The sequence below is a fragment of the Nicrophorus vespilloides genome, unplaced genomic scaffold (genome assembly GCF_001412225.1).
Source record: "Nicrophorus vespilloides isolate i.1.1-1 unplaced genomic scaffold, Nicve_v1.0, whole genome shotgun sequence".
NCBI lineage: Eukaryota > Metazoa > Arthropoda > Insecta > Coleoptera > Silphidae > Nicrophorus > Nicrophorus vespilloides.
In genome coordinates, this window is record NW_017100098.1 from 212,141 (window position 1) to 232,576 (window position 20,436).

General features: G+C 31.1%; 1 protein-coding gene across 1 annotated transcript in view; it reads left to right on the forward strand.

Moving 5' to 3' along the window:
* LOC108567884 (hemicentin-2-like) overlaps positions 1 to 20,436 on the forward strand; it is a 104,942-nt gene that overhangs the window by 48,459 nt on the left and 36,047 nt on the right. Inside the window, exon 2 of the mRNA XM_017928600.1 lies at positions 22 to 154. Within this exon, the coding sequence (XP_017784089.1) occupies positions 22 to 154 (133 nt within the window). The remainder of the gene's footprint in view (positions 1 to 21; positions 155 to 20,436) is intronic.

The window sequence follows — 20,436 nt, forward strand, 5'->3', positions numbered from 1 at the left end:
TTTCTCTCATTGATGTTGCAGTTGGATTATCTGAGGTTGATGCAGTTCTGGGGCGAAGTGCAACATTACCTTGCGATATAGAACCGAATGTTCGTGAGGATAGGGTCTATATGGTCCTGTGGTATCGCGACAAAGGCAGCAAGCCGATTTATAGGTAAGTGATAAAACTGTAATCGTCTCTGTGAAAAGCAGAAGGAGGATGAAAGAAGAAGGATTCTCGATTGTCATTCATCTTATCACCATAGTCGATTGCTGCAAATCAGTTTCTTTCCTGTTCAAATTTAACTTAGGTCAACTAATTATCTAATGCACATAAACTGTTTAATTGATGATCGATGAATATAATTTATATATGCTCCAGTTGAAAATACATCATTTGCTTTTACCCTAATTCCATTCAAATTAACATACCAAAACAAAAATGAAACTGTTATTGATACAATGTTTTATCATTTCAATTATCTTTAATCATTGCACATGAATTGCTTCATGTTCAACAATAATTATAGTATAGTTTGAATAATTTATTAGAACAATATCACACGACTGAAATATATTTACAGAATATTTAACACGTAAATCCTTTACTTCATTTCATTGATCAAATCATCTGAATCATCGGATGGTTCCTTGGAATCTCTCGCACTGTTAACTGTTATATGACGAACCGATTCCGAACTGTACGATAAAATTGATCAAAAACTAACAGCTGATTTTTTTTATTATAACAGTGACAAAAGTGTTTCAAAACGCTGTATATAAATTTGTGAAAACTGAAATTACTTTTTTGCCAAACTTTATTATTTTTCAATGATATAAATTAACGTTGTTTTCTGAAATTATTTTACAGGAAAATTCATAAACATATATTTAATCACATGATTCAGATTTATAGTAAAATTATTTCAATAAATATTATTATTATATTTAATTGACGATATTATTAATAATGTAATGCATGTAGTAATACCAAATTATAATGGTCTATTATTAAAATTGCATTAGCAAGTTCCATTGTTGCCCTCATTGTTATATAAATTATAATTAATTATTTTCTGTTGTGCATTACAGCATTTTACCATTTTATCAATCCAAATAGATATTGATAAATCATTTTTTTTTACAAATTAATTTATACTCATTAGTCTTCATTTACTTCCATATCATAATTTTTTCTTTATAATCGCATGTACAATTCAAATATATAATAATTTTATTGATTAATTTATTTATAAAAAAAAATATTTTATATATACATTCAATTAACGTAATCGAAATTTCGTAGGCATTTCGCGTGCAAATAAATTACAACTCAAGAAGAAGTTATTGAAGATTTCTTAAACTTTATAATTTAATTTCTTCAAAATAATTTTTGCGCTTATTTGGAGAAAAAATTGAGCATATTTTTTTAACTCCAAAGTTGTATATTAATATAAAATTAAACATTATAATTAATAAAGGAAATCATATTTTCAACTCATTGAATTAATGTATTAAAACAATAATTAAATTACATAAATTAAGTCAAGTAGAGATTTAGTATTTCGATTTGTTAAAATTATATTAATTATTTAAATATATAAAATTGAAATATCAAAAAAAGTTTAGATCTTAACCCTAAGTTGTATATAGTAACTAGTTTTTCGTTTTTAGTTTATCCAATATAATTCTTTAATGTGACATATAACAACTATTAAAAGAACAAGAAAAAAGTATCAAATTTTTGACCTACATCATTGCAAGTTCGCCCCTCCCCAAGCCGTTACCTATGATATCGACCGTGCGTTTTGGGCCACATATAACATGCGCAGGTGGAAATGAACGCTCGTAAAACTACAGCTACAGCTGTTGTATTACATTTTTTTTAGCAACTTTGTTTTATATACACGTCTTTTTATCATTAATCCTGCGTAGGACACCTCCAATCAGCAACAAGAATCTAGGCTCGCTTTAAATTCGACTAGATCGCATCTACTTAAAAGTCAAATAAATCCTCGACGACGAACTCTTGTCAAATAGCGATGGTTGTTGAATGTTACGCGAAGAGCATTATTCGCAATGTGGTTCCGGTACACATGACGAGACATGTATTTTATCGTATATTTCAAAATGTAATTTGCACAGCTCTAACGCGAATCCAGTTAATTGTTTACAAACTCTCGTAAGAGGATTACCGTTCACATTAATTTTATTAAACTTTTCATATGTTGCAATTCCGGTTCGAAATAATTAAAAGGTTTACGATATAATTGTAAATGCAGCCGGGTATTTTGGCATTAACTGTGACCGAATCTAAATTATATTGCATCAAATTTGCACGCTTCTCGTGGCATGTAAATTGCGATAGCTTCTATTTATTTCAAATGTTCAACATTTTGTATGGCGTACTGATGTTGTATGGCATTATTGAAATCCGGTATAATTTCAAATGATGGTTTAAATCAATGCATTAACGTAATTAAATCATTTCAAACTATATTAATCTCCTGCTCCAAAAAATGTATACGCTATGAATCATATACTCAAGAGAATTATGCATAATTTAATTGGATGAATTAATTATTTCAATTATACTACTTTTGATTTTCCACAATTTTATATGAAATTCCCAAACGGGACATAATTTTATTTGGTAAAGCCAAACATTCAAAAATATTAGTTCTTTTTAATTAATGTGATTTATATAGAATTTTCATGAATTTTATTTATTTCTTCTGTACATTATTTCATTAAGATAATAATATCTATTATTTGATACCATGTATCAAATCTCAAGGTTTTCTCATTTCAGATTGGAAATAACTTGTTTTTATATTTACTTAATTCGGAGATCTTTTGGATATTTATATTACAATAATAAGTTTATAAATGACTAATTTTGTGGCACCAATAAATTAATGTTTTCTCAAGCTGTATTATATTATTATATAATAGAAGTAATTAGATAGAAATCATAATCATGTACATATGGTTGTAATTTGAAGGTGCGCTTGAAAGCTTTAGGTCAAGAGGTATCTGTCATTGCAGTGTCAAATGGCATGCGAAATAGTAAGTGCATTCCGTGACATCCCCATTAAAATCCTGTCGCCAAATCGGGAAATGTTGTATGATCGCGTGATGTATACGAATTACGCTGAAGAAAATTTCGTGATCGCTACAACAAACCGCACACACCAACCATACACTATACAACAACAAGCACTTTACCAAATTGCATTTTAAATGTTATTCGAAAATAATAGAATGCGCCAGAAATTTCGTTCCGTAAATGCGAATGGCAACTGTTTATTTTTGTACCTCTTTCCGCTATAGTTACGTCCGGCATAATAATGTAAACCTAATTACTCGCGCCACCATTTGATCCGATGCGTTCGGATTTTTACTACTGCGTCGCCTTTTTATAGCACTTTTATTAATCCCCCTTTTTATTTCGCACTAAATTCCGAAACACCCCAACAGCCGACCGGAATACATATCAGGCAATCTTCTGTCTTCGCACATATTTTTTGCTCTCTCCACAGCACACTCCACCCTCAACATTTCCCGCCCTAACATGATTAGATTACTCACTTGCGTTATTTTTTTTCTCGTATCTCAATACGCTTTTTTGTCCTTCGAAACATATTTCCACATGTTCTGAGGGACATGAAAGTAAATAGAATATGTTCACAGTAAATCAAACATTAAATCTTGCAGATTAGCACTCATTATCTTGATAAAAATATATTTCAAATTTAGTACGATGAAAATATAGAATTGTATAATTCTTCAACTTTTTAAATTGGTCCGTATGGTTTTCATATCGTTCATTGTAACTATAGCATTTTATTTAAGAAAACTAAACTATTGAAGCAAAATGAAAGTAATAATAGGTAGTTATGTGAGAATCCAAAAGCGGATAAATGAAAAAACGTCAAGAGCATCAAACGTATTCTGAGAAAGATTGATTTTATATTACTATTGAATATATATTCAAATAAATTGAGAAAAATATAATCATTAGTTTTTGTTAATGTTTTTAGAACTTTAATGTTCACGGAGAAAATAGGACAAGATTTTAAAGAACTATAACAGTCAAGCTATAAAGACTGCGCTAAATGTCGATAATCCTATTGTTAACGTAAAGAAGTGAAAAGTTTATTGGTCGTTTGGGGATGTTGGCGTCAGACTTGCATAATATCCGTGTTTGTCTCTTAGAATGACGGTCGTTGCGAGAGATCCAAACGTAAGTTCTTGTATATGTAGGTAAGATGTATATGCTCACTGGAGCAAGTATAGGTGTGTGCTGTGGATGTACGTGGGTAAGTATGGATGAGTTCGCGCTTTCCGCAAACGCGATCGTGCCTAGGTGTGTGAAGCTCTGAAACCTGTGTTTGTGCCGAGATTAGGAGATACGGCACGCTGTCAGCTTACGGAGTCCTAGAGACTTAAATGGGAATAGCAAAACACGACCGTAAATTGTGCATTATCAAACAAGACCCCTGACGACCTCCGCCTATGTACCCAAATTACCGATCCCTTATCGAAATTTCCCGCACACACATACATACATACATGTACGCACAGGCAAAAACATCGATATGGAGAAAAAATCTTAGTAGTCTTAGAATTTTCTGAAACCATTGAAGTTCGTTTATACTAGGTCAGTTCGATAAATCAATCTCCAAAGGACGATCTGTAAATATTGCAATAATGCCGGATCCACGTAAACATAATTCTAGAACTTTTAAGTTATTTAGTATGGTGAGGTTATACTCATTTCATTTAGTTAGATATGAATGAGGAGGACGTGACGCGTGATGCAGGTGGATAAATTGATTGGTGTTGAATTATTGATTGAAGACTACAAATATAATAGTAATTTTAATTGAATTTAATACAATATATTAGTTGTAACCTAGATTTTTTTTAGTATACATTAATTTTATAAATATCGTAGATTATTTATTTATAGAAAAATTACGTCTTTGAACCTTTTTACACCTGCGGACAGTCAGAAGATGAAATATTTCTCGGAACGGTTGATGGTTAATATAAATATAAAAACCCATATAGATAGTATGAAATACATAATTTAATGATATTCAAAAAAAAGATAAATTCAAGAAAAATAATCAGTTACAAAATGTGTCATTAAAAAACTTCATTTTCTCCGTACGGACAGTCGAATTTAAGTATTATTATTAATACTTTGACTATCCAGATCCTATATAGATCTGATGTGTCCTCAAATGAAAAGTTGGTATGCGCGAACACGGCAATGTACGAAATTTAATTTAAAATTGTCCCGACTCGACGTTAATTTTGCAGAACAAAACGCTGCAATCTGTGAAAATAATTGCTTTTCCATTGTAAAAATCAGCCCGACATTTGGTTCATTACATTTTGTATTACGTCACCTTTAGATTTTTGCAGGAAAATGTCATAAAACGTGTCAGCGAAGAAACAAACTAATATTAATTCTATGAGAATATATTCAGTAACTTTATAGTCCTTTTGTGGTTGAGCATGGCAAATTTTAGCACTAATCGGTTGCATAATACAGCTCAAGTATTAAGTTGCTCACGTGCCGTATTTCTACTGCCGGTCCTTGCATTATTAACTGTAATATTCCCTGGAAAATCCAGTTGTGCAACTTGATACTAAGATTCAGGTGAATAAGGATTAATCGTTAAATATTCTTTTCCAAATATAATTCTCGAATAGTTTTGTATATTACAATGTTCATAGTTCACAAGTTTTTTAATCCACTGTCATTAAAAGTAATATTTACAGCATTAGTTTGTTCAATTTCTTCAATTTAAGTTTCATGTTCTTTCCTGTTATTATTATTATTATGTTTACTATTTTTCTGTGACCCTTTGTCAAAAAAAAATAAAAGAAACTTATACGCGGCACATATTTTTTTTTGTTCAGTTGCTTCCCCTTTTGTTACTTTACGATGTATAAAACTTTCTCTATTAGCTATGGAGTTAACGGTCGTAAAAATCCTACTTATGAACTCATCTCTTGCACATGCAGTGCTAGTGGTTGTACGTGGTTTTTCTCACTTATTCCTGGATCCAGGTTTTTCCGTGCCAACGCCATCACCGTCTCTCACTCTGTACTTGTTTTTACGGGAACTTTATCGTTCCTTTCACTTGACTAAAATATCCGCTTTGACTTGCAAATATCACATCATATTTTAGCTTTATTTCTGCCGCTTTTTATTAAGCGACAAACAAACTCTATTTTCTTTCCGCATCATTTTCTTTTATGAACAACAGTAATCACCGTAGGAACAGTGAAAAATAAATTCATTATTTCTTTTTCCTATGAATCGAGAATCGTTAACATCAATTTTATATGATTTTCCTGAGAAAAAAAATCAATTAATTAAGCATGTGACTTAATTGATTTTTTTTGCATTAAGTTAGAAATAGTTATACAGATGAAAATGTAAATATGTAATTTGTTTCAATCGGTAATAAGATTTAACTGTTATTGTTGTTTTGTTATTTTGAGTTATATTTTTGTTAATTCAAAATTTAATTTTATTGAGGATTATGTTCTATGTGATTTATATAATATTTTTGTACTGAACAACACAATTTAGTATATTACCAAAAAAAAATCAGTTGATGCGATGTAAGAAATTTATAATAAAGTTAATCAAAATCACATCAGAGAGTTGGGCATTCTCTGGTGCGATGCAATCTCGAAACGCTCATAAAGTATGCTTAATATATTTCCGATATAAACGGTATTATTATACAAAATACGTTTCTTAACTTAAACGCAAGACTGAAACGTCTTTAGATTTAATACTCGATTTTACTACTACCATAATCACTTAACAACATTTATTGTGTAAAATATTTGCAGTTTGGAATACCCGTATACCTAGGGCATCTAAAATCATCAAGAACAAATACGAAATAAGTGTAAGATATTAACAAACACTTTCTAATAAGTAAACAAATAGAATGTTCAGTGTAGTTTCAATTTCACTACATATTGCCACTGCAGAATAAAAGTTTTTTTTTGGCCAGACACTTGTGTGTTTTACTATGAGATGATAGAAATTTAATTTGGTTTTTCCTCATTTTTATTCAAACTTAGCTATAATTTTTATATTAACCTTTAAAACCGGTTACCGGTAATGAAAATCCTACGTACAACTATCTATTTATTGAGTTGTAAAACAGTTGAACAGGGCATGAAATTGTCAAATATTAATTGTACTTTACTTGTTGTATCAGGTGGGTTTAAACTGTACGGAATGTGTTTGATTTGCAAATATGCATTGGATGCACAACTGCGACGGACTTATGAGTTTACAATTATATTTGATCGGTTTAATTAAAACCCATGGTGCGTTGCCGGATCCGGATGAAATTATGTATTCTCTGGACCATAAAAAAGCGTCGCTTCGCGATATTGTTAAGCGAGAGAACCATTGTGAACGCTGCATGTGCGTCGCGACGTGAATTCACGTCGTTAACCGTGCCAGTTATTTTCGCTTTTGTGGACCATAAGGCTTCCCCATCTCTTCCGGTTTATATTTATTCCTTTAACATGTCGTGCTGCTTTACTTTCTTCATTTTTATCATGCCCTGCACTGTTTTATGTTCTTCGTTTCGTTAAAACCGCTATAAAAAGGGGTGTACTTCACTAAGCCATTTCTAATAACAACTTATTCTTTGAGTAATTAATCTTTTTTACAATATTCTTCATGAAATTCCCGACATTTATTAGAAGTACCTCACAAAATTGTGCACTAAAAGACATGTGATACATTAAGTTAAAAAAATAATGTTATAAGTAAATTGTGAATATTTTACTGAGTTATTCTAAATAATTCATTGTTTTCAATCGGTTAATAATAGGATAGGTAGGATATGTCTTTCATATTTGAAATTAAAAACTTTGAATGTTTGAAATTAATATTCGAACGTAGTTGCGGAAGTTCTACAAATATTTGAGTTTTCGTAGTATTTATAAATGTAGACACTATTAATCAAAGAAGATTAATTGTTAGACACCGATAGAGTTTCCTATTCATGTTCCTGCATAAATCTGAAACACTTGTGTTTAAAAATGTACATTTACTTTTGGTCTCTTTGTTGCATGAATACTGTATATCACCAAACCGAAACTGCTATTGTCAATTTGTCGAATGAAAGGAAACAGAAAATATTGTCAGCTTCGAACGAAATAAATGTTTGAAGCGATCGTAACTAAAGATCAACTGTGGATTTAGAAACATAACATCGATTTCGCTACAATTTTATATTACTTTTTGTTGTTGTTTATGCTCATTCCATTCGTTCTGTTTATAAGAATTCCATTTGAGTATGTCGAAAGGATCAGTTAAAAAAGTACGAGAGAGAAAGAGAGAAATTGAAACGCTTTGATAAAACAATTTAATAAAAGTGCCTTACAGTATACAAACTCACAAAGGTATAGATGTGTACAAATAGAAATACTCAATTTTCCAATCGACATGTTGTAACGAACCAGGAATTGAACGCATTCAAGCACACACATTTCAATGTCAATGGACGTGTTTGTCTCTTTGATCCGTCCATGTTTTGTATATAGATATCACTGAAACTAGAGTTTCACACAATAAAATTAGGAACAATCAAACATTTAAATAACCTCTTTAACTAAAATACTAAATTTAGTGATTGATTTATTAACTTTATTTTGTATACTTTCGCTATTTATTAATTTGAAGACAAAATCATATAATTTGTTATTTATTGTTTCACAGCTATGAAAGTCAAGCATATATTGATGTAATAAGTAAAAAAAAATACAATGAAAAGATTTTTTCAGAAATAAGTATAGAATAAGATTGACTATCGATTTCATAAAAGGGTCATGAAAAATGTGAATGAATAAGTACATGACTAAATCTACGAGTTTATTTTTTCAGATGTAATATATAATGAAAACAAATAAAGGATCGCGTCGAAAACGAGACCGTAAAAAAAATATTACGAAATTTTATTGCGAACGTTGCGAAAACTTAATTACCCAAATCGGGTTTTGGGTGGAAACGGCAGTTTTTTTTTGTCGCCTTCGCAATGTACACATTTTTCACTTTTGTCGATGCATCAGGTCTCTTTTAATAATTCCAACCATAAAAGGTTTTAAGAATAAAACATGAAGCGCAATTATTTGCAATTCAAGTGGGCTATGATAGTTGCGCAAGACTTGTGCTTGCCCTTTCTTCTTAAAATTTTCTCTTTTTAGTCGGTGTTTGAGGCTTTTTTATATTTATGCAATTCGGACTTGATGGTGTTGTTTATTATGTATTTGTTTATTTGAAAAAAGAATTCGGATTATTTAACGAGACTTCATCGATATCTCTTATACATTGTTTGTTTATATACTTTATTCACAATAGACCGACCAATACAATGAAAAAAAAATTGAACCAAAATTAACCGCAATTAAAATTTCGTTCCGGTTTCGGTTTCAGTTTTTATATTAAGCAATTTTTCATTCCGGTTACAGTTACCGTTCAGTTAAAAATTCCGGTTCATTTCGGTTTACGGTTGTCGGTTCCGGTTTTAAATTCATGATCCACTAGCTTAGATCTACATTACAAAAGAATTTGTGTTTAAATTATGTTCATTAAATTATAAAATCCTTACATCATTTAGGTGTAGAAAGATTTTAAATATAATAATCAATTATATTTTGTACTTATACTAAATGTATTTGGACAAATATATTACTTGTTTATTTGTCTCGAAAATAATTAATAGTTGAATATAGTCCATACTTAAATTATTTCCTTTTCTTTCGTCCATATATTTAAATGTGTTGACCCTATTATTAACAATGATTTCTTTTGACTACTTTATTTATATTTAGACCACTAAATATGTTAGTGTATTGTTGAAAGAGCTAGAATTCGATTAACATTTATAGTTGATATTTATGGAATGTCTCTTTGAGACAGAAAGATATAGAGTTTTTCCGCGCCGAGTGAAGGAAAGCTTGATGCTATAAAGTGACCCATAAATTCGGGTATTATGTGAATTTATCGAGAATAAATAGTGGACTGCGGCGTATTGCGCATTTTATCTGCAATAATTTTAGGTAATTTATCTCCAACAGCAAATTTTATATCTAGATTTGTTTGTCTAAGCGCAAGGATTTTGCTGTTTATTCCGATTGCTGAAAACAACGGTAGATGAAAGAAAATGTGCCGATATTCATTTAAAGGGAAATTTACTCTAATCATAATTTAGATACATTAAACTCGAATGAAGTTGCTCTAAAAATAAAATTATAGTCGTATTTTTTCAATTATTTTTCGAAGCAAAATCAGCTTAATTTTGGCGCAATTGGAAACGCACGAAAATCAAATAAGTTATAATTCCTAGACCACAAAATTAAATTATAAGTTCATTGAACAGCTAATGCAATAACTAACCCTTTCCAAAAACTTTAGTATAATTATTTCTAAAATTAAGACAAAAATTTTATAACATTATAAAATGATATATTATATAATATTATATATTAATATATTAATGTTGATATTACATAATAATTGTAAGTATTTGAAAATACATTTTTAGGTGTACTTCATTTCATATCACAATACTTATTTAATTTAACATTTTTTTTATGAATTAATTATATATTGTCATGTAAAAATCTCCAGCATATTTTTCAAAGTGTATCTTGGAAGATGATATATAGTGTCTGGGATGAGGTCGTCTGGGGTACACTTGTCTTGACGAAGGGAAGAAGGTCCAGACTGCTGGGATACGACGGGTGCGACAATGTGTGAAAACGCGAATTGATAAATGGATGTCATAACGGAATTTAGATTCCACACGTTTCGTGGCACTGTTCCTGGCGAATGTGCTGATGTTGCACTACGCGACCGTAAAAATAGTATAATTCCCGCCAAGTTATTAAATTTAACCACCAGCAGGAATTACATTTGCAATTTAGATATTTCAACAAACATTTCCAACTACTTTATCATATGAAACAAGCTCTCGACGTTATACATTTTCCGCCTTAGTTATTCATGTAAATACCAAAAGTGACGATAAAGCAAAATGTGTATATTGCAGTGCGTCTAGTTTTTAGCAATTTTAGTCCTTCATAATTAAAACTTTTAAACTTACTATAATAATACATAAATCATAGTCAGTAGCACTTTGCAGCAAATCAATTTGGTTCTAATTTTCTTATTGTGTTATTTTGAGGTAATTTGTTGCAATAAATTTAAAAATAATATTATTTTTTCCATTACAAATGATTGTTAGAAGCTTTCCATTGTCATTGATTTATTACACCGGAGAGCGAAAATTCATTCAGGCGTGTGCATGTGTGTGTTCTGTGTATACGTCTTTAAATCCTTGTAATCGTTGCTTACGTAAATATTGAACATTCAGTCATTACCGTTCACAAAGTACACAGCGTTGCTTTGTGAACTTTATGTAACAGTTACTGGCACCTTCCAACTAGTATGGACATAGACACATGTCACTTTGCTTATGTATTACATAATGAAACGACACATTTTTTATATTTTACTATCTACAGAATAAATCAATCAGTTACGCAAATATCCCGGACTGTTTCAAACCGGACTAATCGAGAAACTAAATATACACAATAATAAACCGCACAAACATGTATAATTTTTTATATAATTTTTGCACTTTGGCCAGTATTATTTACATTGAGTTTATGCAATTGTTTTATTTTTAATGTATATTATTTTGCTTATTATTTTTTTTATGAATTTATGTGTGTGAATGATAATGACAAATAAATCATAACTATTAATTACTATGGAAATAGAATAAATTGTATAACGTACGATGCTTGATTTATATATTTGTATGAAATGTATGAAAAAAAATAACGAAGGGCTCAGAGAATAGCGTGACATTTATTTATGACAAGAGTGCTCGAACTGGTACAAAACCTTTTCGACATTGAAGAAAAAAAAAAGGAATATGAGTGAACATACATGACACGCTCATGCAAGGATTTGGCTGAAGTCAGGTTTTCATGGTATATGCAATATCCGAAGGTTCTTAAAATAAGTAGGTGTACAACAATGATGAGATAGAGTATTTGTGTGTGTGTTTTGTTGGTGGCGTGTGCTTTAGTGTAGGATGCTGAGCGACGTACGCGGATATTCTCCTGTTTTTGTATTTAATAAGCGAGATCCAGGGTGAACATATGTTTTGGGAGCTGATATATTGCGGTCAGAGCCTTTGTTGCGACCGACATAAAACGTTCCAGCTATTTTACAAAAATACAGTGCACGCCCACGGGACTCGGATCCCCGATTCCATATCCTCCATCCCCAAAGATGGACTCCATTCTTCGACGACGCGCAACACAAATTGAATTTTCACTCGAATTCGGACACAATAAAGGTGGTTTGGAAACATTGGAGTCGGACGTGAAATTAATATAGAACGGGCTGTGCCGAGCTTGGGTGGTTTTTTTTTTGGTCCACGGTGCCGGAGAATATTAATAATCTTTTATCGACTTATATTGCGAGGAGCCCCGAACTTTTCGCAGGAGAGAACAAATAGATTGGAGAATGTTTCTGGCGTGGCCCTTTTGGAAATTTTAATTAAACAACAAACATACTTCCATCCCCAAAATTATTAACTTTCCCTTACAAATTTATACTGGGCGAAAGAAGAAGCATTTCAATTTCGCCCCCAATTCACATCACAGTGTTTGAGAGCACAATATATTTATTTCAGTCTTCAAAGCGAATGCCCAACATATATTTTAAATTTGCACAATCTGCATTAAAAATTATTAAAACTAGTTAGAAATATAATATTTTGTATGCAACTTAATCTCAGACGTTATAATAAAATTATTTATCTGCTTAAATTTGATATTTGATATCTTTCATTGCATAGACAAGAAAAGTCATGACTTGATTATGTAATACGTATTCCGTTCGACATAAAAATATTAAAATAAAATAGTTATCTGCAAGAATTCGAGAACCAAATCAAAAAATCTGTGAAAAATGAGGAATAAGAACGCTAGATTAATCATCTCCAGCGCCGAGGCCTCCTTATTTAAAATAATTCTTTAAACTAATTTCTATAGGGAGAATCAAGTGGGCGTTAGCATAAATCACACGGCCAGCGGAAATATTAACGTCTGGCTGGGGAAATTAAGCAAAAACTTGGCCGTCGGAGAGCTCCGAGATTCGGATGCTTGTTGCTAAAACTTTCCCTTTTCCCCCAGCACACGACAAATCGTTAATTTCGGAGGAGAGCGAATTATGAAAATGGCACGAGCGGGACCGCTGCATATAATTACTTTTTGCAAACAATATTAAACATCTATTAAGCCAACTTGAATGAAATAAGAAAGTTACAAGATCATATTTTATATTTGACTTTTCGTCATCTTTCAGCACTCCAAGTTTCAATCAATCGATGATGCACGTAGTAATGAGATCAGAGAATCATTTGAAAAATTACTTTCGTTATATTTATTCATATTTTTTTCTCAAAAAAGTTATTTTACAGATTGCAGTTGTCAATCTTATTATGCACGATAAAGTATTTATTTTTGTTGATAGTTCTTTTATAAAATACTATCAAAGTCCTTTTATAAGTAATGTATGCATTTTTCCAGATCAAATATTTTATATTTCTTGCATTTTATTCACATTTAATTAATTTTACAGATTAGATATTTCATTGTTTTCAATTAATCTCTTCTTCGTAATTCATCGTGAGTTACAAATGATTTTAAGATTTATTAAAAAAATACATAAAAACAAATATATTCTCTCGTACGAATATACAATTACATATGCAAAAACAAATGAAAATTTCAACGGTTCCATTAATATTGGTAAATTTGAATAATCTCATCTGACACTTCTTTTTTTTTGCATTTGATTGTTTCATTTTATTTTGTTTTATTCCGATCGATTCAATTACGCTGTGGTTCGTCCGCTAAATAGTTTTTTTTTAAATAGTTTTTATCCACTTTGCTGCACAACGCAAATTAAATGTTCCAATAACTTCAATATACGTCATTCTATGCAAATGTATATTATTACATATTTGATTGTTTCACATATTTTGTTTTTGTTTTAAATATGCAAATGGAATAAAGGCACAATTTAAACCAAATAAAAAAAATATTGAATTTCAGTTTTTGTTTAGTTTTGATTATTTATATATTATTTTTAGTTTGTTATTTTATATCCGAAGTGCTATCAAATGATTTAGAGTGGTACCATATGCAGATAATTATTGTATGCTTTTATTCTGTTTTATTTAGAAAGAATGACCAACCTCGATAAACCAGATGAATTTAGTTAGTTAGATTTTTTTATACTAATTTTAGCTCAATTAAAATTATAGCCATATAAAATAATGATGAATGTGATTAAATACTGAATTATAGCATGAAGATATTATGAGACTAAGCAAACATATCAGTAGGTACCTTAAGCATTTGGGCAAACTTAGACGTAATCCAAGAGATTATCCTTTGAATTTTATAATTAATCTGATCTTACTAATATCAATATTATATTTTCTCCCTGTTATATACAGTTTATACACAACTTATTTATTTGTTTATGTGTTTTGTAGACGATAATAAGGCATGCAATTTTAGAATCAAATTTATAACTATATAATAACACTATCTTAAAAAAAAACATGAGAAGTACTAAAATTCAAACTTGCTTCTCGGAAAGTAAAGCTGGGCTATAACGACGTAAACTCCGCTTTGCTTTCGGTAATTAAGTGTGAGTGCAAATGAAATAAATTCGCGATTGTAATGATCTCTTAAATTTCTCTAATTGTCTCATTATTAACTGGTTTATAGGTCTCGCTAGTATTAGGACAATGCAGTAAATATAAATTAACGTTCGCAGTAAAGGTGATAAAATTGATTCCGATATTGAGTTTTCTAAATAGAAAATTAATTTTTCGAGCTGATGATGTAAGCATTGCGCAGCACAACTTAGTTGATATTTACACTTTCTGCGCGATAATTTCTTTTTACGTAATCAATGTATGGCGATCGCGCTCTGATTTTTTTTCCTATTATTTTTATTGTTGGTGTGCAGATTGTATTTGTTTTATTCAGTTGGACCATAGTGGATTGTGGACGTAGAGTTTATCCGCGAAATGCCACACATTAGTCAGAGTTATGCGACGCGCTGGGTATCAGGTGCGTGGCTTTCCAACGCATACGTCTGCTCTATCGGATTACGAGATGATGGATGGCGTTAAGTTTAATTATCTAATATCCACTATTGGTCGTTTACTCAAACTCGCGTTCATAACAAAAACGATTAACCCCGTATATATTCTGGGAAGTTCTGTATTTATTTAATTTTTGTGAAATTATTGAATTTACAAAATGTAAAAATATATACGGTAATAAAAAACATTAAACGTGACGACGTTTTTAATCTTAAAAATATGACTGTTTGCAATTTTCAGAAGTGTTGCATCCCCAAGGATAGAAATCGTGAAAATGTTTCGCTCGCCGAATAATAACAGAGAAATACGATTACAGAGGTTGAATGAAAAGAAGAAAAAAAAAATGAAAATACACGGAGCAATTAATCATTTACGAAGAGTGAAATATCGTGGTTGGTGTTGGTGGTAGTAGGTGGATGCGGGCAAATGAGAATTTATTTAATTAACGACCATTGTTTGAGCAGGGCATTAAGAGCCAAATATTTACCGAGGAAGGTTTCTTCGATCCCCTGTGTAAATGTTTAAAACAAATTTGCAAGTGGAACACGTAGCTGAATTAATTTTGAGCGTGAAATGTGTATGTAGTGAGTGTGTATAGATATACACGATGGGATGAAAGAAATAGAAAGAAAAAAGAAGAGTGGATAGTAGCGGCGCGAGAAGAGGAAGCGAAATGTACCCCACAATGGATGGGATGCACGATTCTACTAGTGTTAATTAAAAACCCGACTGTCGGATGAATGTGCTTTTTATTTTGAATAAAACGTAATGAAATTTACTCTATTTTCGGCCACTTGTTCAATATGTACACGAACCATGAGCTCAACCAATTGCAGAAATCCACTTTCATTAGATCAACTATGTACATATCATATCATATACAATGGAACCTCGCTTAACGAGTTTAATCCGTTCCAAAATATACGGATTTTTACTCGTATATTGAAACACGTTTTCCCATATAAACTAATGTAAATTACGTTAATGCGTTCCATGCTGTAGAAAAAAAATATAACTAGTATAACTTGGTCTCGATTTTTAATGATATCTATGGTTCTTCTAAATGTTGCACAAAAATATGACACAAATAACATGTTTGAACAGAAGTTTGGAAATTTTGTGATCACAAACAACACTAAGATGCAATTAGAATGACGACTAACACTGGGGACTGTTTTCCAATTCACACACTATGATGTGAGTTTATATTTGTTTATATTATTATTGTATCAATTCGGGGACTTGGTGGAGTTCTCTTTATACCTTTAATATTTGTTTATAAAAAAATGCGTACATAGTTTGTTTATATATTATAATAATGGTTGGACACAATACATTTGTGTTTTGCATTTACAGCAAACACAAAATATATTTGTAATATAGTCCGCTTTAAACAAAGATGACAAAGAAAATCGAAGATGGTTAACATATTAAAAAAAAAACACATATGTGTATCCGGTGCTTCTCTTCTCGTCAGTCGTTATGCGAAACGTCGCTCGTTAGGCGAGTCATTTTTCTTACAATTAATTTTGATCGTTAAGCGAAATGCTCGTTATGCGAGGTGCTCGTTAAGTGAGGTTCCACTGTATCTTTAAATCAATAATTAGATCATTTCTCACATACAAGTTAAAGTTATTTTTTCAACAACATTATATGTCGTAGTAACTACTTTAAGTGGTTACTCAGTATTTATTTGAAATTCAGTTTAAAAGTTATACGATAATTGATTGCTATTGCTTATTGCGTTCATAATTTGTATAATTGGCAAATGTAAAATCTGTTTTTAATAACTGATTTAAATATTTATCCTAATGAGTACCCTGTGGTTCATATATATATCTATATTAGAAATATTTACGTCTCGTTATTTAATTAAATTGTACAAGGTATGTTAATCATCGAAGAGTAACGGTTCTTTAGGGAATGTCAAAGGGCCTCCCAAATTTACCCGAAATTTAGTTCACAAATGACCCCGCAAACTTTATAATACTACTCGAAGAAGGGTATATGTACTGTATAAGCCATGCTTCGAGACCGTGACCAGTTTAATTCTATCTACGATGTGACATTATTTGATCTAAAGAAAGTTAAGTATCGATCCAGTCTAAATATCTAAACTACACTATTATTTATAACTGAATCCATGTGGGTATAAAAATATGAAAACATATTTTAATTTATCTAATAGTATACACTCTCTTTATAAATAATAGTTTTTTTGTTACATTCAAGGCGATCAAACAACTCGTGGAACTTTTTGTGCTCTTATAAACATATCAAATTATAAAATTAATAGTTAATGTAAGTCAAAGAGAGCCATAAAGTAAATAGATTTAAACTACGATGTTGTCAGATATCGGGCAGAGCGATGTTTAAAATTTACCTAGTTTAATCAGCAAAGTGCAGTGCATTTCTAAAGCAAAGATAAACGCCGTAGCGTGTCTTATTGGGTTAATCTTTAAAAGGTTTAATGTCAATGCAGACAACACCAAACTCTTAATATGAATATGCTACACTGCTTATGATATTTATTTGTTTTAAATCTATTAATAAATTGCTGTCTCCATTTCCATATGTCAGTTGTATGGCTGTTATCTAATAAAGAAGAAAATATATATTTTTAACAATTTTTCATCAAATGTGTGGACGAGACACGATGAAGGAACATAGGTTTAGGTGAGTTAGAGTGAGAAAGATGCGATCGCAGAATGCCGACGATAAGAGACGCATGGGGGCGCCTTGCTTATCGCTGCCGAAGTGAGTGCGCCATTACGACTATCAGCGTGTATTCCGGAAGTAATATGACCGGATATAATATGAGACCGCGGTATAACCGGAGTGAGAGAACCATTACGTGTGAAGCGAACGCCCGTTCGTCCGGAGATAATAATTCATAAATTCCCCATTATATAACAGTAGCAAGTGTTCTCTTTACATGGGAGATGGCCGCGTGTGGGTGTATTTTGGGTGGAGGCGCCGGTGGCGGTTGCGCTCGTTCCGCAAACTGCACCGCCGGCTTGGATAACCGCGATTATTCGCGTTGTCCCAGTTTGTAATTGTGATTTACTGCCAGGCGTTTTACTGCCTCCATAAAGACCGTCGTCCTAATAGAAAAGTCCCCACAGTTTTCGACATAATTACCCCCACATTTTTTATGCTTTCATTGGTACGTTTCGAGTATTTACTTAAGATTTGGTTAGGAATCTAAGGTTTAAATAAAACTGTTTAGAAAATTAACCACAAACAAAATATTTATATAGTTTGTATTTTATACGATAATAATATAGTTGTATCACTCATCATATAAAAACTAATATAATACTGCGTCATCTAAATACATTTGCTGATGATAGTAAATGCGTGACTTCTTCTGTTCTTCCATATCAGTATAAATTAGTAATGTATGAGATTTGGGTTTGAGTATGTGGTTTCTAAGATCGAATCAAATAGATTCAAGAAGAGTAAAGTGCTTTCAAAAGTTTGTAAAATGTGTTTCTTTTTTATTTAGGTGTGTAGGAAGACCAGACTAGCAGTTTTATTTTAAATTGACCAACTTGAATATAGCACTCGATTCCATTGGATGACTTACCTCGATTTAACGTGAAATAATCATGATGATTTTAAGGATTTCGCGCCTCTTGCGACCAGAAATAATGTCATGTTTCGAAGTTTAGCAAATCCGAAGTTCCCAAGTCTCGGCGCTAATTGTTACGCAATTTTAACATCTATTTTATGTCATCCCGAATGCGAACATTGACATTAATTAGATTTCCCTTCTATTTGCGAAGTGCGTAATCTTATTGGACTAATTGGGCTAATCAATTTGGGTAAAGATAATGTAATAATTATTATATGAATATTAATGCATATATAATATATATATATATCAATATTTATATTATATAGTTGTCCATCCACATTGCACCTAATAATTATATATACATATCAGCACACTATTAAGTTCACAATTTTATATATATTAATTAAGATAATACTTAAGAAATGTGTCTTATTCTGATAAGAGCATTGAATTCTCTTTGATATTTTAAAGCCGCAGTTTTTAATAGATTTTGTATAATATATTTAAATTACATATTAATAGAATTTTTAAATTTAATGCTTGAGTTATCTTCTATTGCATTATATATTTATATATATATATATATTGATACAAAATATTTCTTAACGTTGAATATAACAATAATTCAGTCCTTTCGACTCGACTAGCTTAAACACAATAACCCTTTGTAATCCCCACGATGAACCTCACCCTAATTAGCTATATTAATGTACTGGGCTGTTTCGCACGTGTTTGCACATCAATCCATATCTGTATATAGGTATACGTATGAGTTAAAACGTGCGAGAATATGAGTGTGTATGTGTGTGTGTGTGTTCATGCTCCTAATTAAAATAATCGTATGTTTGATAGAGGGCCCAGATCGAACCAGTATTAGTACGCCTGCACAATTATCGTTATGAAACAGTTCCCAAAAATTTGTCATTCGCCGTAATTAAAGCCCTGATACCTATACAATAATGTCGGGGAATAATTACGGTCTGTATATTGTATAATGGCCGACACTAATTTACTCCGCGCGGTATAAAATATTTGCCTGCAACGGAAACCGCGTGAGTTAGTGCATAATTATTTATTACGAATTGAAGTTTGGGACAGTCAAGATTATTAATATTATTTGCCTAATTAAATTCTCCTCATTAATCCTATTTATTTATAGCATCATTTACAAGACCGCATAGGTTAAATTCAAACGTAGAATTAGAAATGATCAAATACAGTTTTTATTGCTCAAAGTATTTGTATTTGTATTAGTGCTTATTTTAATCACATAAGTTGGCTTTCAATTGTTAAATAATTCTATATCTACTATTTAATTTATATTAAATATTATAAATAAATGCTATGTGATAAATAAAAAGAAATACAAAACTACTAACAAATTGAGATAATTATAAAGCAAGGCCTTCATTAAAATATTTCAGATTCCTCTGGAAGGGAATATGAAGATAAACGATTTTATTTTCATCTGGTTTGGTATGTTATATCCATCTTCCATTTAAATCCGGGACGTTTTACGTCGTCCGCGTTCACGAGCCGCGAAAGGATTTATCATGCTGTTACAATTTAATCTAAACGCCGTTGCAATTAACCTTGCAGCTCAGAGCATTA